The sequence below is a fragment of the Babylonia areolata genome, chromosome 19, assembly GCF_041734735.1.
Source record: "Babylonia areolata isolate BAREFJ2019XMU chromosome 19, ASM4173473v1, whole genome shotgun sequence".
Taxonomy (NCBI): Eukaryota; Metazoa; Mollusca; class Gastropoda; order Neogastropoda; family Buccinidae; genus Babylonia; species Babylonia areolata.
Window position 1 is genome coordinate 28,342,045 of NC_134894.1, and position 27,204 is coordinate 28,369,248.

Consider the following 27,204-nt stretch of genomic DNA (forward strand, 5'->3'; position numbering starts at 1 on the left):
GCGTGGTCAGTCCCAACCTCGCTAAGTCTGTGACTGCAGGGTCCATGGTATGGCTAGATTCCTTTCAGCGTCCACGTCCGAGTCCACCGGAGTAAAGACACGCTAAACCTTGGGGCAGGCCTTCCGCTTGCTTGGTATCGAAGACTGGCGCCACCTCCTGATGATCCAGATATATCACGTTGCGACTATTTGGGATTCCTGTCTTCATCCTCTGGTAGGATCTGGATGGATCCCGGACGGTCAATGTTAACAAGGTGAACGTGCACTGAAGATTGTGCTTTTGCTTTTCAGTTACGAAGCACGCGCGCGCGCGCGCGCGCGCACACACACACACACACACACACACACACGCACGCACGCAGGTACGCACGCACGTACGCATGTACGCACCGAGTCAAGAGGTGAAATGGCAGCGTTTAGAACTAGCTGCTGCAACAGTGACAAAGTGTAATGTGTTTATGAGTAACGTTTCCCCCCGAAAAAAAAAAACTACCCTGTCCATTTCACACTGACACACGTAAACTTTTAGTCTACGTTGGTGTAAATATAGTTTTACTGCTTTCCTTATGTTCACGTTGTATTCGCTGGAATCCTCCCGAGCTTAAAACTACCTGCTGTTTCCGATAATTTCAGACGCAGCCAAAGATAACAGTGTAACCTTGTCAGTATTATTATTGTGTCCATTGTATCAAGAGTTGATGTGGATAGATCCACAATGTGAGTGCACGTTATTCTAAATTATCTTCTACACAATGTTCAAAAACTGCCAACGCAGTCACTGTTGCCACAGGTTCGCTTTATCCCTTTCCTGCCTCGTATCTTTTTCGCTTTACTGCGACCAAAATGAAGGTGTGGCCAAGAAGAGGTTTGAACGAAGAGTCATATTTATGCGATGAACTGTCCTTCGCCGCTCACTGCCAGAAAATCCGGACCCTAAGTCTGGCACGAGCACTGTACAAAATAATTACCTGGATACTGTCGGTTAAATGGGTGTTTTTGTGTGTGTGTGTTTAATTTTTCTTTTTCTTCTTTTTTTTATTTTTTATTTTTAAAGAGATCAGTCTCGGGTAATCTCTCTCTCTCTGTCTGTCTCTGTCTCTCTCTCTCTTATAACCATTAAACAGATTGTGTTTATTCTATGGACAAGTCTTTGATACGCTACTGATTTTGGTTATCCATGAAAAATGTAGAGATCCTTGTAAGCAACACACACACACACACACACACACACACACACACACACACACAGAGGAAGATAGACTATGATCAATATGATGTGTTTAATTCTTATGTGTTATCTCTTATTTAGTTACGGGCGCATTTAACGTGATAACGATGTGCTGGAGAGATGAAGCGAACAAGATAAACATATTACTCACAGAACTGTCATGCACAGTGCCAAAATTATTGACAGGTAAAACCAGGGGTGAGCCAATAGAGACAAGTAACTCGAAAACGGAAAGGGTGGGAAGGGAGTGCTTATTCCGTATTTGTCATCGATTAAGAACTTTATTATTGAACAATCGTTTCGGTGTAGTGATACATGTGTGAAACAGCTGAACTATTAAGTGTTTTTCGCAATTGCCATCTTAAACCCTTGTTGTCTGAACTTGATGAGAATTAATGTGGCAAGAATTTTAACTGCTTTAATGCTTTAGAAACACTAATACAGTTAGGTGTATAAACTTGTACACATACATATCCATACATGTATACATAATACGCACATACATACATGCTCATGTAAATGGAGACACACACACGCGCATGCATATTGTAAGTTTGAATGAAAGTAGTACATTCCCATGAGGAACAAGTCCAGATGAGTAATGGTGACCAGTACCCTGGCCTGTAAGCTCTGACTTACCTCAGTGAGGTGACAGCCCTTCACTGACAAGGAAACTCATCAAAAGCAATCAAGGGGTTAATTGAAATATTCTCTTCTTTTTTTCTTTCTTTCTTTACTTTTTTACGAGTGTAATTATAAATAACCAGGAAGAATACATCTTAGCTACACCGAAACAATATAGAATCTACTACTGCGCGATGTTACTGTTCTTAGGCATTTACTGTTCGATTAGTTTGCGCAGATTGAACTGTCACGGCTGTGATAGATTGGTTGATCCTTGACTGTATGTAATGTCTCAGAGTTGCTACAAGTTGCAGAGTGAATATGAATCACAAAGTGCGTTTATTCTATTTCATTTTACTTCTTGGTCTTGAGCATGCTAAAAGTCTTTCTTGGTTTTAACTTTTGTAGTTAACACATGTTGAAAATTTCACTGCTTTTAATGTTAAGCATTGTTTCTTAATTGCATGTGGACGTGTGCTTTGATGGGCCTCATGCAGGTCAAAGACGTCGATCGTAGCTGATGTCGCGTGTAAGGTTTGGTCAAGGATAGCTTTCTGTGATAAAGATCATTATACCGACAGGTCCATCCTCCCACACTATCTTGTGTATTGGTGCATGCTATATATTGGTTATAACTTAATACAGTCATGTGTGTGTGTTTGTGTGTGTGTGTGTGTGTGTGTGTGTGTGTGTGTGTGTGTGTAATGGAAGAACTGGGAGTATGGAACAAAGAGACAGGCAATATGGGCAACTTGTTGTTTAAGGAACACACAGTCTGTGCTGAATGGTAATGTGAAGGTTGCACATTCTAATATTTTTGTTGATGTATACATTATTTGCGTTTCTTGCTGTTATAGAAAAAAGTCCACAATTATACCATCTGTTATACAATTGGTCAGTAGCTGTATTTATCAGTGATCAGATGCGTATATAATCCACTTTATATAACGAAACTGAGCTGTGTGGCGTTTACTCTATCTTGCCACTGGACTTTTCCTTGATTTTTTCATTTTTTCTGCAATAAAATTAAACTGAAAAAAAAAATGCTTCGGTTGTTTTAATTTAAATGTTCACGTGACTGAACAACAACACGGATACACTTCACTATTAACTACACACACACACACACACACACACACACACACACACACACACACACACACACACAAGAAGAGAAAAATTCAATGTGTAAATATCGCGGACAGTCTGGTTTAAAAAAAGAAAAGAAAAAAAAAAAAACAGCCCATAAATGCACAGAAAGACAGGGTCTGAGACAGCGAAAGAGAGATGGACAGACAGAGATAGCAGACAAACAGAAACCGAGAGAGATGGAAAGGCGCCTCATTTGAGGTTCAAAACAATAACGAACAGAGTCATGGAATTAATACTGATAATGACCAATCAGTAACAAATCATGTCCGAAACTTTGTTCATGGAGAGCAGAAAGCAGGATACAACTGCGGTTGGCATATTGAGCGTGCAACTGGTGCGTTAGTCTCCCTTCTCATATCGATGAATGATGAACAAACATTTCTACAGTGCACTTATTCTCAAATTGTTATCTATTAACTCTGTATGCATTATAAATTCAGTTCAGTTTCTCAAGGAGGCGTCACTGCATTCAGACAAACCTGTATACGCTACACTACATATGCTACGCAGTTGCCTGACCAGCAGCATAACCCAACGATGAACGAACCATGTCTTAACAGTATCATTTCCCACAAAGTTCCATATTGTTTGGATCCAGGCATTTTTTCACAGATATGAACAGATTACTTCATTTAAAAGATTTACAGCTCAACACAGTGATCCTATTCCCACCCCCACCCCCACCCCCCACCCCTCCCACCTGCATAGTGAGCAAGTTATCAGTGCAGTGTGCGTGGCAGTTATGTGCTTGTGCATTCTTAATTCACTCTTGTATATATTGTCATCAAGATCAAGCATCCTGTTTTGATTTACATACTATTTTGAGACACTTGTTAGCTTTGGCGATTGAAAAATTCTTCTTTCATGTTATAAAACTCAAGTAAACAAAGTGTCCATGTTATCACTTTATTTTCCATACACGTGATCTTTGCAGTGTGTGTGTGTGTGTGTGTGTGTGTGTGTTTGTGTGTGTGCGTGTGTATGTGTGTTGCATTCCTTAACACTGGCATTCAAAAGTAACTTAAATCATTAAGGGATGGTAGTTGCGAATACCACTCTATTCATCCCTTTCACTGCATGACAGTGATAAATCAAGGGTCAAGGTTATTATTACTTGGCAAAACATTGGTAGAACTTGCATCCAATTTTCTTCAAACCTGCTATTGACAGCATGATTTCTACTGAAAATCAAGGTCCCTGGTCAGTCACTATAGTGGGTATTTTAGGAAAAGCTTGTGGTTACAGATCCAACCTTCCTCAAACTTGATTCAATGTTTGGTAATGAGGAGAATGAAAACCATGAATATTGTCAATTAGGGGTCAGAGTTCGAAGTCACTTGATGGCATAACTAGGGGAAAAAAGGAGAGAAAAAAGTGAGAGAGAGAGAATGAATGAATTATTTTCTATTTCTGAGGGTAATAAAGTAAGCAAACACTGCTTTTTTTCATCCAGCCCTCGAAAGGGAAAGAAAAACCACAAGAAAATGACTTAATGTTAAACAAACAACAGAGAGAGTACAGTGCAAGTACAGTGTGATAGAGCTTGTCTTTGTTTTTTTTGGGTTTTTTTTTTTTTAAATACAGTTTTCATAAAATCTGTAGAAACAAATGCTTGGGAGAAAAAGGAAATTTTCTATCTAAAATTACGTTTAAATAACATACTTACCGTGACCCAACTAGTGCAGACTCCGGCAGGGGTCTGACATTCCTGTCCTGTGCAAACTACTATCCGCCTATGCGGAGAAAACGAAAGTACTATGGCCGATAACCTCCCGGAAGTAGGTAACCTCCCCTTTGTCCCCCTGGCTAGCGCCCTCTTTTGACGGCAATATGCCATCACCAGTGCAGCGAGCAGGGAGAACAGGAAGCGGGGAGGACGGGAGGGTCTTAAATTTGAGTCACGGTAAGTATGTTATTTAAACGTAATTTTAGATAGGAAATTTCCTTTTAATTACACATACTTAACCATGACCCAACTAGTGCGGAATAGCACGACAAGGTGGAGGGCTCGCCTGTTCTACTGTCTGTGTGCTGCAATGGCCTGTTGTGCAACTGCCACAGAAGTGATGCCTCTTGAGCCATCATCCCGCAGGCGTGCGACGTCTCTCAGGTAGAAGTCGATGAAGGTGGCACGATTTTTCCAGTAGGCAGCATCCATGATGTCTTGCAGCCATGTTGAGTGCGCTAAGGCAAGAGAAGAGGACCATGCTCTGACTTCATGTGCTCTTGCTGAGGAGGCATCAAGTCTCAATCCTACATCTGCATATGCACCTTTAATCGCATTGACTATCCATCGAGACGGCGACGTTTTGCTAATGTCACGCGGATAGGCCAGGTTCCAGCTAATGAAGAGGACGCTCGGAAGGGACGCGACCTTTTACGGTATATGCGCAGGGCCCTGACCGGCAGAGGAATCTGTCCTCGTCGTCATGGGCTAGAATGGAAGAGAGTGGTTTGATGAAAAGAATGGGAGAGGGTGTACTGGGAGTTTGATTTTTGGCAAGAAATTCAGGGAGGAATCTAAGTGAGATAGATCCGTCCGGCTCAAAGGCTATATCTTGTGTGATGCCACTGAGGGCATGAACCTCACTACACCGCCTGCCTGAGGCAAGTGAGATGAGAAAGAGTGTCTTCATGGAGAGTAGCTTGATAGGAGCTATAGCAAGGGGTTCGAAGGGGGCCTTGCGGAGGTATTGCAGGACCAGAAAAAGGTCCCAAGAAGGGGTCCGGAGGGATTTACGTGCGTGACTGAGGGAAGCCCCTCGAACCAGTGCTCTGAGCAGGGGGTCATCTGAGAAAGAGGGCCCGCCCAGTTGCCGAAGAGTGGAGCTGATTGCTGCGCGATGGACCCGTACTGCAGAGGCAGAGAGGCCTTTGGAGGAGAGGAAGGCAAGAAAGTTGGCGAGATCCATATTAGATGGGTGTGTGGGATTGACTTAGTGGGTTGAGCACCAGGAGAGCCAGCGGTTCCAGTGTGCAGAGTAAACGCCTTGAGTGCCTTTGCGATGTGACCTACACACAAGGTCAGCTGTGTCATCGGAGGCGCCTAGTGCTGACAGAGATTCCCGCACAGTAGCCAGGCATGTAGGAGGAGAGAGAGTGAGAGGTGCCTTGGAGGAGAGCCAAGGCAGGCGGAACCCCGACCCACTCGCATGCTGGGAGAGACAGCCACGCTGGCATGTGCCTGGATAGGCTGCCTGCTGGCTATTGTTGCGCGAGTGGCGGGTGAAGGGCGGGGGTAAGTCATTGGGGGTGGGCCGGTCTGGAGGTGGCTGCTGGCCTGTGTGGAGGGCGGAATGTGTGCGGCTGGCGCCTGTACGCCCTGGGGTGGCCCTTGGGTTGCGCCCTGGGTTGTACTCTGGCGTTTGAGGGTGAAGACTGACGCGGGCGCGGTCTGAAGGTGGTTATGTTGTTACGCCTGAAGGTGTAGGGTTGATGCCGCGGAGCGTGCCGCAAGTGTGCCGAAGCGCGTAGAGGGCCTGCGCCAAGGGCAAGGTCCCCACCCAAGTCGGCGTTTTATGGCTGCAGTGGGGAAGCCCTGACCAAATAGGGAACCGTCGGTGGGGGGAAGCGCTCTGAGGGAAGCGTGCTCTGGCGGAGAGCACATGTATGGAGAGCGGTGGAGCACAGCATCCCTCCTAGCCAAAATAACATTCATGTAGGCCTGTTACTGTATATTGGCAGACCGCATGAGGAGCTGGCTGATCTGCTGTACAAAGGGAGAGAAGATGGTGATGATGTCAAGGCCAGCTGGCAAGGCAAGGCAAGGCCCGCAAGGAAGTTGTCTATGGCGGCAGTTGATTCAAGGGATAATCTGGTAGCTTCCTCCAGATCCATAAGGAATCTGTCGGGCAATGCTACTATGCGATTGCCATGTGAGTTGTGCGGGAGGAGTAGGTCTTCCTGAAAAAGAGGCAGGGGTCTTTGAGGAATGGGACCCGGAGCTAAAAGTGGGGGCTTTGAAGTGGGTCTGGACAGGGTTTTCAAGAATTTCCCTCGACCCATTGTGGCTGGAAAATTTGGGACAGAGTCAGAGGGGACATCGCTGATGGGTTGGCCCCCGATGCGTGCCAGTGTATTTTGCAGGGCATCAAGTACCATGGACGTGCCTGGTGCTTGAATTGTCTCCACCCTATCTGGAGTGTAGGAAGCTAGGAGGGCTAGTGCTTCCTGCAGGGAAACCAGCTGATTTTCCCCTGAAGATGGTTCCTCTGTGTCTGTGTCACCATCAGAAAATGTCTCTTCAATGGCATAGGATGATGGGTCAGCTGTATGCTGAGCACGTGACCGGTGTGGTTGCACTGGGTGCTCTGAGTGTGTCCTGTTGTAGTGGAGAGGAACTGCTGGGAGGTGGCAGAGGATGGTGGAAGGAGATGTGCTGCAGTAGAAGAAGGAGCAGTAGCAGAAGGTGTGGCACCAGGAAGCAGAGTGGTGCATAATTGCTGCAGCAAGTTAACAATGAGCTGCTGATTGTTTGGTTGAGCAGCTTGCTGAGAGACTATTAGTGCCTGGGAAACAGCAGCAGCCGGCGGTATGGTAGATGTGGACATCACTACATTGCCTGCAGGAACCGTGCACGCACCTGCACTGTTGGCAAGGGGCAGTGCCGGTGCAAGGGAAGTAACTGCGGCGGTCATCGGTAAGGGAGCCGAAGCAGGAGTTACCTCCCTTGTATCGGAAAATCGTGACAAGGGGAAGGGTGTACTCGTATGGGCGAGCGTGTCCCCTAGTGGTCCACCTTCCTCCCTGCACATGAGGAGGGCATCCCTACGCGCCTCGGGTCACCAATGGATCCGAGACGGTCGAGGCATGCTGTGTGGGGGGCTCGTGATCCGATCTCACGGCCGCCACCACGATCGCACATAGGGCCCAGTCTAGCGTGCGGATCCAGAGCAAATGTATGGTGCCGTTTCCCCAAAGGGTTTGTGCTATAATCCCTTGTTGTCACTGTAGGCATGGGGAAAGGGATAGAGGTCGACTCGGGCGCTGCCGACTGGCAGAGCTGAGAAATCGCGGATCACGTCGAGTCCGCTCGTGGTTCGAAATTAATAACATTAATGGTACTACTGACCTGTGTTTGGGGTAACAAACCTCTATAAGTCGCCAGAGGAGACGTAGGGGGAAGTGGGTGTCTGGAGTCGACTGGAGGTAGCGGAGGAAGTGGAGGTGGCATGGGGTTGGCGTTGTTGAGAGAGGCAGAGGTAGAGGGCCCAGAGTGATCGCGAATCAATTGCGATCGTGCCTTAATCTTAGCCTGATCTCCCAATCGAGCCACATAATTTTGCGACCTGTTTAAAGACATAATTGGAAACGCCAAAGAACCTATAGACAGATAGAAAATGCAAAAAAACTTAGCCCTATGAAGTGCACAGGAACAGGTGTCGAGATGGCTGCCGGTAAAAAGAGGGCGCTAGCCAGGGGGACAAAGGGGAGGTTACCTACTTCCGGGAGGTTATCGGCCGTAGTACTTTCGTTTTCTCCGCATAGGCGGATAGTAGTTTGCACAGGACAGGAACGTCAGACCCCTGCTGGAGTATGCACTAGCTGGATCACGGTTAAGTATGTGTAATTAAACTGAACATGTGAAATATCAGTGCCTGTAGTTTTCATGAATACCTTCCAATGTTAAATCTTTCACTCAGAGTCAGATCAGTCAAAGAGGGAAAGCAGGGCGTAAAGTCATCAAAACTGTGTCCTCACTTTCACAGAAACCCTGAATTAAAGTGATTAAGTTTCCTGTCTTGGAAATCAGCTGCCTAAAACTTCAAACCAAAAGGCACGTGTGTGGTTTCATTCCTGTTTCTGGAAATCTGCTTACCCTTAAAATTGAATGAAGCTTCTATTTCCACAAGGGAAAACAGTTACTGAATGTTGGGCCCATGACATCACAAGTTTCCTGTGGACTGTCGGTGCCAGGACAGCTATGGATGAACCCAGGTGTGGCTGTGTATGGGGAACTTGGAATGAGCAATGTTTGGAGCAATGCCACTGAAACAGTGCAGATGATGGGGCAGCAAACAAAAAACGAACCAAGAAAGGTGTATGTCGAATTAATAATGATGAATCATTTGCTATATTTACAGTGCATTATCTAACTTATGTAGTGCAGCTCAATCATTGAGTCAATGTTCAAATTTTCTTAAAGTAACAAAAAAAGAAAAGAAAAAACAAAAAACAAAAAAAGGAGAAAAAAAAGCCAGCTTACCAAAGCCTCAATCCTTCCATGGGACAATTTCAACCCTGATATTTCATACACCAAGAACCACTAATTCTGATGCTGATCAAAATATCTTCGTTCTAAAATTGCATTTCACACAAATATCTTGTTAAGGACAAACATTAGGTCACAACCAATTTCATTAAGACAGTGAACACAAATCAACAAACTACACACATCATAATGCACTTTGAAATCATCTTTAATTGTATCATCGTGACAAAGAGATCTGTAAGAAACCAAACAAAGTCTATCACGCGTCACACCTGTCACACATTGGACTGTTACACCTGACTGCCACAAAAGCTAAACTGAAATCCACTTTAATACAAGACATCTGGACACCTTGCAAACCAAAACAGAATAAGGTTCATAAATAATTTGTCATCATCCACATCCACACACTAAACAAAACAAAACAAACAAATCCTCTGCATACTTAAAGAAGAAAAAAAAAAAGAAGCCAGAAGCTGAAAGGGGTGCACAAAAAAATGGGCCAGAAATGTAAACTACATTTGTACAAGCTGATGTAAGCTAGAAATGACATGCATGACAAGGTTTACATGCAACACTAGATCTATTTCAGTCAGTACTGTTGGAAAGTCAAGAGCAAACAGACGACAATTTCATCTATTCAAAAAGCTCACAAAAAGCAAAAAAAAACAACAACAAAAAAACAAAAAACAAAAAAACAGCAACCAACAAACAAAAATGAAGAAAAAGAACTGCATCTTTTGACACACAGGCACACATGCCATGTACAAAGAAGTAAGCTGTATAAGTGTATTATCACAATTTGACACAAAAAGGACATATTCACATACAGCTCTTTAACATCAATTTTTATCGATTTCACTATCCCCGGTGATTGCATCATGTGTTACACACCACCAGAAATAAAGAAACAGCATGCACTTTGTATAACGAGTTACATAACAAGCTGGACAAAAACACAATGGAATTGAAAACAAACACTATCAAACACCAAAACAAAACTCTAAAAACAGCACAGCATTGTTTGTTTTCAAATCTAATACATGAACAACCAACTAATCTCTATGTGACGAATATTTTCCTTATAAATATAAAACCGAAAGTCATCACAATACAGCTGTACAGTGGATTATCTCCCTTCTTCATGACCATCACTGTGGTGTCCAGGAAGTTTACAGAAAATGTGCCTAATTCCTCGTCTGTGGGAGTCCTTCAGCTGTAAAACCTACAACAGACACTTTTAACACGTAATCTGGGATGGGTGGGAAGGAGGAAGGAAGAGTCAAATGTCAGACCCCTTCCCCAGCCCTTTGACACCCCCACCCCACTCCCTCCAAATCCCCCCCAAAAGAAGACCAACAACATGGAAGTGAGCACCCAAATAAAAACTGAACTGAAACTTGGATCATACTTGGAGACAGGAACAGTTCTGTTGACACTCATAAATGAATAATGTACCCTTTGTATGTGTAACAGTATGTGTAAAAGTGTTGTCTCATGGGAGGGAGAGGGAGAGAGAGAGAGAGAGAGAATGAATCACAAACAGAATTTCAATTATTATTTAATCCATCTCCTAACAGGAATCACAATATTGCACATCTTGAACAGTGTGAGATACCGTTTATCTATCAGCCAAAATATTGTTCAGTTGCATTAATAACTTAGAGGGAAGAGATATAGGGAGAGAGAGAAAGAGAGAGAGAGAGAAACAGCCAGGCAGACAAAAAGATAGAGAATGAGAGACAGAGATGAGCATGGATGGAGAGATAGCATGCATCTGCAAAAATGTTAGTGGGGATATGACTGGATTCTTTTCTTGCAGTTGAATGTCAGTACTTCCAAGTGACCAGAGTATTTCCTTCCAGTGGCATTTGCTTTCTATAATATAAAGCTGATGACAGAAACCGAGTGACAAAAAGGAAAAGGAAAAAAGAAGGAACTTTGAACACTACATGTATGGAAAGATGAAGAGAAAAAATAATGAAAGAGGGCAGAAGATTAAAAGAACAAAACAAAAAAACAAACAAAAGAAACAAAAAAAGAAAAGAAAAATGGCAAATCAAAATGAAGTCCATACAAACTATAACTGCAGGTAACTAACTTCATGGAAGTCCAACAATTCCATTTCATAATTCAGGGGTAGATATTTTGTATGCACATGGCTGTGCGCGTGCCTGCATAATGAGCATATATGCAATGATTTTGTGTTGTATAAGTGCTTTTTGTGGTGTGTGCAACCATTTAATAATTCTGCACTCCCATTTTCTTTTTGTTAAAAAGGAAATGTCTGTAAATAATTTCTCACAACATAGGAACAATGTGCAGAGCCGCTCCTGCCAATATTACATGGAAGCCACAAGCCCAAGTCGATGAATTATCACACAAATTAATAAGAAAGCTGCAATCGAAAAACTCCATACCTTTAGACAATTGTATCAAATCACACTGAACAACTTGGCAGCAGACAAATTTTTGTCACATGAAGAAATGCTCTCATTTAAAATCAGCGTTAAAATATGAATTAATGATAACATGCAGACAGATAAAATAGGGAACTAAATAATCACATGTGAAACAACAAAGCTGCTCTACATGTCCAAGATAAAAATAATAATAAAATCAGAAAAGGAAAAAATGAAAAGAAAAAAAAGTATATTATTAGGGAGGAATTTAAAGGAAAAAAAAAAAAAAAAAAGAAAAAAAAAGAGAGAGAAAGAACAAGCATCACATATATACATTTTTTTTTTCATTTTCTTTAAAGGAAAGGAACATACATATACATACACACACTTGCACTCGCAATAATTTCATAACAAGCCGGATGGATTAACAAAAACAATGATGCTCCTACAGCGGATGGTTGGAATGGGCAAAGGTATGGTTCTTATTTTTGTTTACCCTCTATCATCTGCACAAATCCAGAAGAAAAAATATTATGATGCAAAAAAACAAAGCACATTAAAAATTGTCACTTTTTCCCCCACCATTGTTGAAAAAATCATTTAAAGTGTTTAAGAATTTATGAAAAGAAAACGAGGAGTTTGTATTATACTCCATGTTTGATGATAACAAAAAAAAGAAAAAGTAAACTTTCATAATTTTTTTTTCATATTATTTCAATGAACAGACTGCACTTGTGTTTCAAAACAAACACCACAAATATGCATGACAACCCCCCCCCCCCCCCCCAAAATAAAAATGAATGAAAACAACAAACAAACCCATCAATCACACACACACACACAAAGTATCTTAGAAAACTAAAAATGACATCCAAATAAATTTCATTATACATGAATAGTTATTCCAATGACATCATGTCAACCAGTCACCCTTACTGAAGACACACCATCCAAAAACTGTCCATAGACACCTCCGACACATAAATTATCTACTGACTCCATCCGGGAAATATGTTCAGTGGTGTGCATCACATTTACATGAGAAAACAAGTAAGTGCAAGACAGAAACATTTCTCTGCAGATAAGCAACAGTATTACTCTGCAGACTCCCCTTCCCCTTTCCAAATCAAACTGTCAAAGTGTCATTTTCTACAAGCTTTACTCTGTAAAGTGCTGTTAATCTTTTCTTCCAGAAGTCCAGATATCATTCTTTTTTTTAAATTTTTTTTTTACACACAGGTATGAAAGTTTAAAAAGAGGACTAACGGTTACCCCTCTAACTGTACATTCTTTTTTCTACTCTTCTGCAAAATGTAGTTCTCCATAATCAGTATTCAGCAAGCTTGAACAAAAAGGAATCTCCGCACAAAAGTCAACACAGATTTCAATCTCCACTCTGTCCTGAAGGCTTCTGCACTGTCAGAGAACCATTACCTGGCAATGTACTATACATGATGTGATGACATTTCACCTGCACAAGCATGGTTTGCGATTCAGTGTCCTGAAGAGGGAGGGAAGGAAGGGTAACTCCATAGTCAGCAAATGATGATGTTTCTGTTGAAAAACAGACTTTTATGCTGAAATGCTGAAGTGACAGCAACTGCTATCCAGTACTCAAACATGAAGACCACATTCCCTTTCTACAGCAGGCAGCTAGAAGCACACCCCCTGCCCCCCAATCACATGTTCAAAAACAGGATGCTCGATCAAATGTCTCCAATACAGGAAGAGTTCACACTGTTCAAAAGCGCCAAATTCACATGTGGAAATACAGGACTGAGGAAGATCTCAACCATTCAATTGTTCCCCTTCTTCCTCACAAAGAAATCTCCACGCTGTTGTCAGGGACAACCACAACCGTTGCTAAGGATACAGCAGAAACACCACCATCATATCCTGAAGGAAGGGCAACTCCAGAGCCAGTATATGATAATGGTGTTTCTTCTCTCTCCAGTCAATAAGATAAATGCAACACAGTCACCATCCCCAGTGATACACTGACACACCCATTCTGTTTGCATAAATATAACAAGACGCCATCATCTTTCAAATAGCTCTCAGTTTCACAATAGCACAATACATGTGTGTTTTCTCTTTAGAACTACATATGACTAACCAGGAAGATCAGCCAGTAACCAATTTACACACAATACTTTTTTCAGGCCTGCTGAAGGTGACTGCCCATTTCTATAGAAATCAGAGTGGTTGAGTGAAAGTAAAAAAACAAAACAACAAAAAACAAAACAAAAACAAACAAACAAAAACCCCCCGGAAAATCCAGTGCACATAAAATCCATTCATATCTCACTGACACCAGCAGTGTATGTGATCTGTATCGCACTGTTTTTCTCCAGCAATCTCTTCCTGACTCCTATATTAGAAATGAAGATGGCTACACTGTCATTCTGTTTGTGAGGCTGACAAAATTCAATTTTGTATTTTACTGGTGAAAGGGAAAAAAATCTAATCAACTGAGTCAGTGAGTAACACTACTTTTTACTTTGATAGTCTTGATTGTCTTTGTGCAACTCCAATTAACTATATCCACTGATTTAACTGAACAGATAATCAAAGAAAGGAAATTATATCTGCCCAAGACTTTTGGGGGAAAACTACTTCTTCCAATGCTGGTGACTGTTAAGTACAGTGTCTGTTATTTCAAACAGCTTTTAACAACCTTTTGATTTTCAGCAGGCCTGATAAAAAGAATACAGTAGTGAGGACCACAGGACAACACCTGGTATGGGCGGCAACACACAGAATGGAGTGGAATGTGACCAAAAACTGGAGAAGAGGGATAAGACATGTTTCAATACAACTTCTCAAAAACACCACTCAACACAGCCTCCAACCCACTACACATACCTGCACAGCCACTAACACTTTGTCAATGCACTGCATTTGGGGGGCCATTTTCTATACCACTACATTTTCCTTGCACTCTCTTGGCCTTCAGCTTAATCACGTCTTCAAATATTTTTGCTTGGTGCAGCACCAATGTTGTATCACATGATAAGGACGTCATCAAAATGCAGACAAAACACACAGCAGGCTAGTACAGTACAAGTAATGCTATTGTGTACAATTTAGCATATGCAAAATGTGTCCACAGAATTACATAGATTATGATGTATCTTAGCATTCAGTTGACAAGTGATGAAGTTTCATCTTTACAAGTATCTAAGTAATGATGTCACAGGATTTCTCTTTCATCATTACACCATCAGCCAGTGATCTCTGCCTTTCTTTTCAAGCAACATATGCTCTCTTATTACAGGGTGGGTTGTTTTTTGTTGTTGCTTCAAAAGCTGAGCAAAATCCCACCCCTTCATTAACTCAAACCAATTCACATGCTTTAGTTTTTCATGATGTCCCCATTTGTTTTCACTTCTGACAATCCAGAAGTCTGGATCCACACTTCCTGATTCCTTTGCAGAAACCAGGCATCAGAACTGCCTAAGGAAAAACAAATGTCTGAAAATTGTCTATGTGGATTCTACTCTGTCTCAGTCCATTGTAAGGGTCATGGAAATAAATTAAGTGGATTTTTAAGACGGTCAGAAAAATTCCTGTTTTCTGCAATCACAGAAGACAGCAAGGTTATAACAAAATTATTAAAAAATGAATAAAAAAAATCCTTAATCCTTCTTTTTATGAAGGATTGTAAGCCTTTTATTGGTAAGATTTCCCCCTCAGAAGTTTTAGTTTTTCAACAAAAACACAAGAGCTCATCAGTATTTCACATGCCTGCAAATGTCTGCACATTTAAAACATCATTTTTTTTCTGAAATTCTATTTTATTTCTGTTCTATATCTGCAGCAATCACTGTGCCTATAAAAGGTTTACTAAAAAAAACCCTAAAACTTATATGCAAAAAATGGTAAAAGAAAACTGTTTCAACGTGTCTGATTCAATATTCCAATGCCAAATCTGAGGTTCCAACATTCAGTTTTTTCTATGTGTACATCTACATTCTATGCACACATGTATGGTTGTACATGTGTGTCCATGTATGTATGGGACTGCATGTATACAAACGTTTGTGTGTATTTATGTGTGCCTTTCTCCAAAGCACAACATGAGGAACCAACCACATGCTTCAACCTATCGCCAGCACATACACACACCAATTCTGTCCATGTCTATCACTCAGTCTGGTACTGTTCACTCTCAGTTTCTGGCTTTACTGACAAAGAAGTGAGTCATGCAAGTAATGATCCAAACCAGCCCTGATGACACTGTAAAATGGCCAAGCATGTTTAAGCCTCTGTGGCAGTTCCGTCAAGTCCTCTGACCTGACCTGGTCAGAACCCAACAAGTCATGCTGCAGTAAAATGGAGAAAAAAGAGGAGGACATCAAGCCAAGCTGGACTGTTCATTTCGTGACATAGGTGTAGGTTCTGGCAGGAGAGCGTGAGCCTTCTGGCACTGGCACATTCAGAAAGTCCCAAATAAGGATTGTGTCATCATGTGAACTGCTCACAATCTGGAATTCATCAAACTGCAGTCGGAAGACTCTCCCTGAATGTTCCTGCAATACCAACACAAATATAATTTGTAAGTGTTCACTAAACAAAAGTGGCATGGATATGGATAGAATTAGAAGATGCATAAATCTAAACTTAATATTCAAAAGAAGTTTGTCGTGAGTGAATGAAAAGGAAGGATAGCGATCTCCTTCATTAAGTACAATACTTATATATTTGTAATGACTAATAACTGAACTATTTGGATAAACAGACTAAAACATGCACAATACCCCACAGATAAGAAATGAACTGACTGAAAGAAATAGTACTGCCAATCTACCCATCCAACAATCAAACACTCATGTTAACAAGTAGATTTTTCATCTTTTTTTTGTGAAGCTCTGCAGATCTTTCTAGACAGATTACTAATGCAACAAACAACACTTTGGAACTTACAGAAATGCTTTTTCTATGCCTGGAATAACAAACATGATTTTTTCTCTGTCTGGACTGAATAAATATGATTTTTTTCTGTCTCCAAAATGTATAAATATGTTTTTTGCGTGTCTGGAACATACAAATATGCTTTTTCCATCTGTATGGAACATGTTTTTTGCATGTAGTTTACACTATCAATATTCCCGACAGTTCCAGAAGACAGACAGAAGAGAGGTGGAATGCTAAAAACCTGTGACAAAGTCTTACCACAAGAGTGCGAAGGCACAGAGTGCCAGCTGGTGCGCGGGGGTCCAGGGCGGCCTGCAGATCCCACACCTTGATTTTGCTGCACACAGTAGTCATACAGTCTCCTGTACTTGTATGTCAATGCAGGACTGGATTCACCACTTCTCTTATCGAAATTTTCTTCCTAAAATTACGTTTAAATAACATACTTACCATGACCCACTAGCGCAGACTCCGGCAGGGATCTGATTCCTGTCCTGTGCAAACTACTACCCACCTATGCGGAGAAAACGAAAGTACCTACAGCCGATAATCTCCCAAAGTAGGTTACCTCCCCTTCTCTTATCCTGGTTTTTGTGTGTTTGCTGTTTTATATTTAAGTCCTAGTGTACCCATTCAAACTCTGAGGGACACGAAGATTCTTGGCACAGTCAACATCAACAGATATAAAGTAGACAGCTCAAAGCTTCCTAACTTGCCAAGAGTATGAACCATAACAGCCTTCTGATAGCTCACAGCTTCAAACTCTTTATGAGTTTAATTTCTTCCTTACAAGGCATACATCCCTGTCCTTCATGTAAGGATTATTTGACAATTATTTTTAAAAAATTGCTTTTCACATACCCGTCATAGGCTCCACTGACAATGCGCTTGTTGTCAAAGCGGATACAGCGCACCAGCTCCTCATGACCTTCCAACACCCTCAGACATGCTCCACATTCAATGTCCCACAGCCTGAAATGCCACCATCAAACCACTCATCAAAGCATTGCAAAGGTGGGAGGCATCAATCAAGAGCCAATACACATACATGTTTCTACCCTGTCTATCATTCATATGACCTTCACAAGGCATAAAAACAATGACTGCAGTAAACTGAACAAATAAAAATTCCACACACATTTTGGGAATGCATAATTGTCTTGGTCGTCTCATATCATAAAAAGGAAATTTTCTATCTAAAATTACGTTTAAATAACATACTTACCGTGACCCAACTAGTGCAGACTCCGGCAGGGGTCTGACATTCCTGTCCTGTGCAAACTACTATCCACCTATGCGGAGAAAACGAAAGCAACTATGGCCGATAACCTCCCGGAAGTAGGTAACCTTCCCTTTGTCCAGCTAGCTAGCACCCTCTTTTGACAGATAATAGGCATGCTCTTTTCAGCTGCATTTTGTTTGTTTTCTTCATTATGATAGATGCCATTCTGTGGTGGTGGAATTTTTGTGCCCAAAAATTATCTTCACTTAAAATGCCTAACAGTTCTCTACAATCGAACTAATTGGGAAAAAAAAGCCCATATTATGAATCTACATTCATTTTCCTTCACAAAATGTTTACTTTGTTTCAATATCTCACATAGTTTTTGTACTAGAATTAAAAAAATTATTGCCCCCAAATTCCCTGGGAAGGTGAAAGTACTTTTTTTGTCAATACAAAATTCTCTGGCACTGAACTGGCTAAGCATCATCTTCTGAATAAAAATTCAAAATGGCTGTGACAATCACCCGTACACACACTCCAAATAACACAAATCAATAACTGACAAAATGTTTCACTGAATACTGACCTGATTGTGTTATCTGAGCTTCCACTGACGACAAGACGGTCCCTGTACTGCAAGCAGGCAATGCCGCGCTTGTGACCATTAAGTGTGCGAACAAATTCACAAGTGGATGTGTTCCACACCTGGCACAAAATAAAACAACATAATGTAAAAAAAACAAAAAAACTTCAAAGCTACACACACATAAAAAATATTCACAAGGCCATACTGACAAATAACACTGCAACATGTTCAACTAGTTTCCATCCCAGTGTTTACAATATCACTACCTAATTGCCAGAACAGAGCAGCACAATGAGTACATCATAAACTGCAGAAAAGAGTGGAAAAATGTCATGGCTTGCTGGAATAAGAAAGGGAAATTGGACTATGAGGACAAGAGCAGACAAGTCCAGAGAAGAAAAAAACAAAAAACAAAAAGGAAGGAACAAAGGGAGAAAAAGAAAAACAGAAATTCCTTGTACAAAATTTCCAGCAAGTGGGGATGCTGTTTAAACTGAAAGACCTCCAACATTCCCAAAGGGGCAGGAGGATGACTCTAGAGAAAACTGAGAATAGGACATAGAATGAAGTGTGTCAGGCGTGACTTCCTTTTTTCTTCACCTGCTGAGCATCATCTGTGATATTTGGTATGACTAGTCATTTGCTGCACATGTGGACAATGAAAAGCCTTACAGGTTGATAAGTTATGGTTCTGAGGAGAACACCATCAATCAAAGCCTTTAAATAATGGAGGAAATACCCAAAACAAGCGAGGCAAGGCCTTCAAGACTCACTTGTGATACATACTTTATCCAGTAAAGGGATCATGAGAAAAGAAGAAAAATGATGTCATGCCATCTTCTAATCAAACATAACTTCTATTCACAACTGGATTATGGGTATTTTTTAAATACTGAGCCTCAATGAAATAAACCGTTAATGATCCAGAAATATGGCTTAATTCTGAAGTCTTACACCAATTATTGGTATGACTGCAAAGATTTTTTCCCTACTAGGTTTACTCCAAATTTGGTATTGGCAGGCAAAGTGTTTCCAGAAAAAAATGAATCTGTTTAAGTTTACCATGGACACACACACACACACACACAACTGAACACCTACTTAAACCACAGACTCACTTTGTTTACAAAACTGAGTCAATAAAAGTGTCACACAAAACAATGTTATCCCACTGTACCTTATTATCATGTGACTAAGAACAAAACAACACTATTACCACAGAACTAAACCTGTGCCAGTCCATCATGAGAATACTTGCTATGGTTATTTTTCTTTTCACCTCCATATCTTATACAGTACTTTTTTTTAGAATAACAAGTGCATATGAGCAAATATTCACCTTAATGGTCCTGTCTCCTGAGGCGGACACGATGTATTTCTCATCGAAGTCGACCACATTGACGGCGGCACGATGCCCCACCAGCACACGCCGCAGGTTGATCTCTGTGGGTGACTGCATGTCCCACACAGCAATGGAGCGATCCTGTGACAGAAGAAACAGACAATTGTTTACAGTGCATTAACAGTTCTAGCTTTCTCAAAAAATTACTTAACACTCATGATATGGAACCAATTCATTACTGAACACTCACGATATGGAACCAATTCCAGGATCTGGAATTTCAAACAAGCAGGGAATTAAAATTTCATCTTATTTTGGTCCAATAACATTTGCAGAGAAAATGCCATTATCAAAACTCACCTAACACACAGACATACACAGTCAAGAGAGACCAGATCATGATTACACACACACACTTTTTATACATATATGTCAACAAAACCAAACTGCAAGTGAAGGCATTATGCAACTGAAAAATGAGATTGCTTCCAGATACAACTATTCCATAAATTCAAGTCAGATTCTCTACACAAGGACGGCGAAGAGCCTAGGTATCCTCTCCTGATAACACTATTCAATAAAATCAATGAGAAAACCACTGAGATTTCCATGATGACTAATGACTGACCTTGGAACAGGTGACCATGATGCCGTCGCAGAAGCGCAGATGAAGCACAGCCTCACAGTGGTGGATCAGGGTGTTCATCATCTCCCCAGACTTGACCTCCCACACCCTGAGTTAACAACAGTGCCATCAGTGTCACATTAACTGTCGTCCTGACAAGACAAATTTTACATTAAAATTTAAATAGTCACTGGTGTTAGCTTATTAAGGAGGAGGTGCAGGGTAATTTGTGGTGTATGTGTGTGTGTGAGTGTGTTGGAGCTCATGTACGTTTATACGTATTTGACTGTGCTTTCATATCTGTGAAACTGCGTTTTTGGGGCATATCTGTTATGCATGTGTGTGTGTATGTGTGAATGTGTGTCTTCATGTTTTATATTTATTTGCTTATTTATCATCATTGTTGTCTTATTTATTTAATTATTTATTTATTATTATTATTTTATCATTATTTTCATTACTACTACCTTTTTTCTTTTCTTTTTTTTTTTTTTTTTAATATCATAATTATTATTTATTTATGTAAGCTTATATATATATATATATATATATATATATATATATATATATATATATATATATTTTTTTTTTTTTTTTTTTTGCTCAAGGCCTGACTAAGCACGTTGTGTTACGCTGCTGGTCAGGCATCTGCTTGGCAGATGTGGTGTAGCGTATATGGATTTGTCCGAACGCAGTGACGCCTCCTTGAGCTACTGAAACTGAAACTGTGGAGAGCCATGTGCCATTAGAAGGCATTATGCATCAATGGTGCTGGTGCTAAAGTGTTTTTTGTTTTGTTTTGTTTTTTATTTATTCAATGTAAATTATTGTTGATAAATTCAATAATGACTGACATAAAAATTAACCACTGAGAAGATCTGAAAAGAAAAGCAAAATGGGTTGAGAAATAATGATATTCTGACACAAGTGTTGAAGACTAGTGTCACTTCACTGACAAAACAGAAGTTATTAACAAATGACAATTCTACCTAAAATTAAAAACATTTGGGGCTTTCTTTCTTACCGGACTGTAGAGTCACTGGAGCCAGAGATGATGATGGTTTCATCGTACTGCAGGCACAGCACAGAGCCCGTGTGGCCTGTCAGCACTTGCACACATTCCAGCGTGTGTCTGTCCCATACCTGGACAAGGAAAATGTGCACAATATCAAAGCATGAGTATACTATATACCACAAAAATGGAAGCAAGTAACATCCAGGTAACATGCTTAAACAGGGGTGTATGTCATTTTCAAGGCTATTGCTTCTTTATGGCCACGGACAAGTTTTAATCTGACAGCCTAGCAGATTTCACATTCGAGGCCATTTCTGATTCTGGACAATGTGTGCAAATGTGCGTGTGCATGTGTGTGTGTGTATGCATGTGTATGCATGTGTGGTTTGTGTATGTGTATGTTTGTGCATGAGTGTCTTTGTGTGTGTCTGTCTAAGTGTGCACACAAGCATACGTGCACAAACACCTGTGCTCATATTGTTTGCGACTGTCACCAACCTATTGAATAGCAACTTCAAATACCTTTGAATTAAGTTGGAATGTGGCCCTTTCCCTTGTTACAACTACTCACCTTAATGGTGTTATCCCTAAGGCCACTGATGATCTTGTTGTCATCGTACTGCAGACAGTACACCCCCTTGCTGGTCTCACTTCGACAATGTATCCGCTGCAATGCATGACGACCGGTCCGCCAGTTGTTCTCTATTCGCTGAAATGCACAATTTATAATGCATGATTTTTTCCACTACTTCAGTGAACACGTTAAGATTTTAAAGTCACAATAAATGAAGAAAAAAAACATCAAGGATGACGAAGGACAAATAATAAGCAAACTAAATGAAGTAATCCCAAGCCTGCAACCATAAAACAATCAAAACTGATTGACTTACCGCACACATACACACACAAAACTTATTGTGTACTGTAACATGGTTCGTGTAACGAGCAGGATACATTCTCCCTCCAGGATTCCAGTGAACTGTTGACATCTTGCAACCCCATAGTTCCTTTTTACTGTCCAACAGTGTCACTTAGATTGTAACATTGCAAGTTACAAAGAAATTTAAACAGAAGTCTTAACAGATGATATCCGGACAATTTACACATATGTAATAGTTTTAACAGTCAATTAGGAAATTGCAGACATTTAACACATTTGCAGATTCTATTCTTATGGAACCAATAATGAACCATAACTTTTATAGTTAAAAGCAAACTGTTATTTTGAAATTCCTGTCTTTGACAGCAATCCACCAGTCTCTTAATCTTACCTCAATGTCTTGGATGATCTGTGGGTAGAGCAGCCTGTAATACTTATGGTCTTTCTGTTCCTCTCCCAGCCTTTGCTTGAACAAATACTTGTCCCTGGGAAGAAAAGTGAAACACAAACATTTATAGGTAGTAACTAGATCCCCTGTCTGTAACTTACACTGCAATTACACAATACACACATAAGCAGGGATGCATCTCAGATATGGACCAAACCATTCTGCATCTCATCCAAACAATTACTTGCCAAATCAGACATGGCAATCAATTCGATATTTTTTACCTTGATGCATCAAGGTATCTGTTTTTATGCTCTGAGGCACTGCTGAAATGGTTTTAATCCTAGCCAGTAAGTATGCAGCCTACTGTCCATTTTGACAGTGTTTATTTTGGCACAGCTACAGCAACATAACATTCAAGGGAACTAACTCTGACAGTCTTTCAATTACGATGCTGAAAAAAAAAGAAAAAAAAGTGGTCACTAGGGTAATGTACAATTTGACACATTGCACAAGCTCTTGTGCTTCAAACTTGAATGGAGGAGCATGCAGGACTTTTTAATTCTGGCTGCTCATGCTCTAGAAAGAGTTTTTTTCCTGGGCACTGGACACATTGTCCAACTTGACATTCACTATATATTGTCTTTATCATGAACCCAATTACAGAGCATTCTGAAGCTCAGCAGAGCACACTGTGCTCACAACTTAGTAGTTGGCAGGTCTGAACGCCACTAAACTTATTAAAAAAAAAAAAAAAAAAAAAAAAAAAAAAAAAAAGAGCAACATTCTGATCAACGAATTTTGAGCAATGTCCAGTCACACACACTGATGATTGTGTGCATCTAATGCAAGCATTAAATAAAAACTAAATGAGGCAAGAGAGGAAGTTGGTGATGCATGGTAAATTGGGGGAAACAGGACAGGTGGAGGAATCACAAATCTATGAGTACCAGAACTTACCATGTCCTCCTTTCTGAGAGTCCCTTCCACTGGCTGTCTGTGAGCACTTTCCTCTCAATGAGTTTCTTCCACAAGTTACCCTCTGAAATGACTCGGTACCACTCTTTGCACACCAGCTCTGCCGCACACAGTGACTTCGCATCCAAGTATGCCAGGATGTTCTCCGCTATGTGATCCAGACCTTTGGCTGGTGGTAACAAACAAATTTACAGTTATGTACAGTCTAAGTGGAATCTAAGCATCACTGCTGCAAGAACTGTAAAACTGCAATGCAGGTAAAACAAAAAAAGGTTTCAGTGTATGTATACAAATGTGTGTGTGTGTGTGTGTGTGTGTGTGTGTGCGCGTGCGCACGCTTGTGAGTGTGTGTGTATATGTGTAATGATAAAAATTAATAATAAAAAGTACTGCAAAATACTTACTTTAAATAGCTCCTCTTCATGAAAGTTTATAACGCAGTAAGCAATATGAAATCAAGTACAATTATATTTGCAATAAGCAGCACAACTGATTAAAATTTTACCTTGTTCCTGGTCATTCCACTTACCACAACCACAGTAACAATTTACAGTTTAATAAATAATAATAATAATAATAGTGTCAACAACCCCAGATGTCACAAATTTGTTCTGCAAAATTATCCAGCCTGAGCTTAGGCTGAGGGGAAAATTTGGGGGTCATATGCCCACAGGCAGAGATAAGAGGCCAGAAACTGAGAAAGCAAAGTCATAGGTCAATTAGGAGGAGAATTTTCCTGGTTGTGCTTTACTCATTGAGCTCTACAACCACATATGCTCTGCCATCAAAATTCGTCTCATTAAAACGTATTCCCATTCCAACGTATGCATAAAAGAACAAGTGAAAGGTAACTAACTACTACAGTATTTCCAGATCTGTCCATACATAATTTGGAAGAAAAACTGTATATTTTCAGCGTTTTTCTACATCAATATGGCATGAAAACCTGTCAAGACTGTAAACTCCCTGGGGTTTTACAGGTTAAAATCAGTAACAGTATAAAACCAAGTCACATGAAGGATGAGGAAGGACAATTCACAAAAAGGATGGGGAATAGAAACTAGATATTTTGATAATTTTCTGCTTTTTCATCTTTGTTTTTTAAACAATAGCATTTTTTCTGTAAATTGTATTCATTTCTTCTTTTCAACTGACAAATTGAATAATGCGATACAAAACAATAATGAACACCTATTTATATTTGTGTTGTATTGAATAATTGATTTACCTTTTTTGTTATCATTAACGCATCAATTTTGTTTGAAATTGAAGATGCACATAACGCATAAAAATAAAATATATTAACAACATTTGTGTTTTGTCAATTTCACTTATTTTCAGTCAAGAAAATTACCATCTGATCAAAATATGTAAAATAATATATTTACAATAAATATTCTGTATCATTTTCTGTTTTGTGTCAAGAAAATAACCACCTGATCAATAAGAAAGGAAAAAAGAAAGACAATATACCTGGTAGAGCAGAAATAAAATCTCTCTGCAGCATGGGTTTCAGGAAAGTGTTGATTTGACCATGCTGGTAATGGCACATACGGGATAGAAGATTCTCAACAAATGTCACTTGCTCTACTTCATTCCACCGTTCAAACATCTTGATACAAATTTCACTCTCTTTTAAAAACTGTTCACTTTCCTCCACTGGATCAGACAGGCTCTTGACAATGGTTGTAGGATCCATCTGTAAACATAACAAACTTCTATCAGGAACACTCAAGCCTCGTATTGCTTCTTAATTTTTTATTGATGTACAGGGTGAAGAAAAGTCCATGGGTGATGCCACTCTGAACCAAACATCCAAAAAGCATTGGCTAAATGCATAGTTTTAATAAAATTAACAGCTATCACTTCCCAACCCAAGGCTTCTGAAAGAAGTTGCCATGCTGAAGTAAACTCTCACCTGGTAAAGTTCACTTGCTGATCAACTTTGTTCCAGCCAATGAATATATATTTTTTTTAAAGCAGGATATTATTATGCAGAAGGATGGTATGGGAGCTGATGATGAACAAACATGCTGTGTAGGCTGAAGCAAAGGTACAGTAATGTCGAACACTAATCTAATGCTGTTAACAAGTTTTGTTAGTTTGTGTGTGTGTGTGTGTGTGTGTGTGTGTGTGTGTGTGTGTGTGTGTAAGTGTGCACACATACAGAAATTACTGTGTGTGAGTGTGTGTGTGTGTGTGTGTGTGTGTGTGTGTGTGTGTGTTGTTAGAGTGTGAGCATGTGTGTCACTATTAGTGTCACTTTGTCAGTGTGTGTATGCATGCATACTATGAAGTCATGATGATGAACAGCTTGTTTTGATTTCTTTCATTTCCATTATCAAAGATTAAATCAAAATGAATGTTTCCCCTTCTCCACCACAACACCCACTCACAAAATTAAAAATAATAATAATAATAAGAATTTACTGGTAGTGGTACCTACTGGTCAACACCACGTGTTATCGAACATTCAGACTGTGCTTTTGGTGGAAGAATATTAATGTATATTTTAATCAAACTAATACCGTCAAACAAAATAGTCAATTGAGTTTGTGTATTAAATCAACTTTCTTCGCAAAAGACAAAGAGCCTTTGTTTCTCTGCTATCCCATCAACAGATCGCGAAACGCGTCACGAGTTCGAGCTGTTCTTTTGTGAACCCACTTTGCTTTATAGCTGAGTAATTAAAAGAAGTAATAAGCACGTTCGTCTTGAAAAAATATCACAAAATGGTCTTCAAATGAATACGTGATCAAAAGTACAAAGCATTTTAACAAACTGCCATGCGGAACATATCTAGTTCGTAGAAACGGGAAATTCGTCAAAAACTGACGAACAGTGCCAGAAGTCGGCTATCGACACGCATCTTTCTTTCACTCAGACATAACTTTACCTTTCGGTCATCTATTCGCTCATCAGACAAACTGCATGTTTCCATGTTTGTCTCTGTTTCAGCCATCATCTGGTACGAAATAACTGTAAACTGTGAAAATATCAAATCAAAAAGCAACTCCTCGGTATCCACCCAAACGAGTTGTTCCCTTTTACGGGGACAAGAAAATTCATGACGTCACAATCACGTCTCCCTTGTTCGAGAAGTGGCAAACAACTTTCAAAGACAAATATTTTCTCTTATCTACTATGCTGTTGATGATTTAATCAAACAATCATGCTTACATTTATTTGATATTTGTTTGTAATGAAAGATTAATGTTTTCGGTGAAGCGAGATTTCAGCGTGGCCATTATCGAAAGGAAAAGTAAAACAGTCATGGCAAGCTTGCTGCCATTTTCTTCCTGTTGCACCGGAGGGAGGGGGGCTTCATTGTATGCTTGCACCGAGAAAAAGGAAAATTTTATAGAATGTTTGCACCCAGAAAAGGAAAACCTTATAGTTTATGCAGCCTCTCAAAATGTTTTATGAACGAACACTGTACATTTTTGACATTTGGTGCAGAGCACAAGGCAAGCATATGTCAAAGGCAGAATTGCGGGGGGGAGGGGGGGGGTGAAACAAAAAACAAACAAACAAAAAACAGATAAAAAATAAAACAGTTCGATGGCAAAAGACAAGATACATTAGCAACGAGGATATATACAACAGGAAATAGGTAACAGCAAAGTATATA

At 40.2% G+C, this 27,204-nt stretch overlaps 1 protein-coding gene across 1 annotated transcript; it reads right to left on the minus strand.

Moving 5' to 3' along the window:
- Nucleotides 1-9,405: 9,405 nt before the first annotated feature.
- On the minus strand, nt 9,406-26,629 carry LOC143293589 (F-box/WD repeat-containing protein 1A-like). Its single transcript, XM_076604653.1, has 12 exons — nt 26,470-26,629; nt 25,047-25,272; nt 23,556-23,742; nt 22,599-22,692; nt 21,899-22,036; nt 21,337-21,455; nt 20,316-20,421; nt 19,685-19,828; nt 18,346-18,464; nt 17,396-17,506; nt 16,793-16,871; nt 9,406-16,149 (listed from the first exon to the last, which is right to left on the minus strand). The coding sequence occupies exons 1-12, from the start codon at nt 26,536-26,538 to the stop codon at nt 15,994-15,996; spliced, it is 1,548 nt and encodes a 515-aa protein (XP_076460768.1). The 5' UTR covers nt 26,539-26,629; the 3' UTR covers nt 9,406-15,993.
- Between the last annotated feature and the right edge of the window lie 575 nt (nt 26,630-27,204).

Coding starts and splice junctions, on each gene's coding strand:
- LOC143293589 (XM_076604653.1), bottom strand. CDS start 26,538: ATGATGGCTGAAACAGAGACAAACATGGAAACATGCAGTTTGTCTGAT. Junction 25,273..26,469: donor AGCGAATAGATGACCGAAAG/GTAAAGTTATGT, acceptor TTATGTTTACAG/ATGGATCCTACAACCATTGT. Junction 16,150..16,792: donor TGTGCCTTCGCACTCTTGTG/GTAAGACTTTGT, acceptor TTGGTATTGCAG/GAACATTCAGGGAGAGTCTT.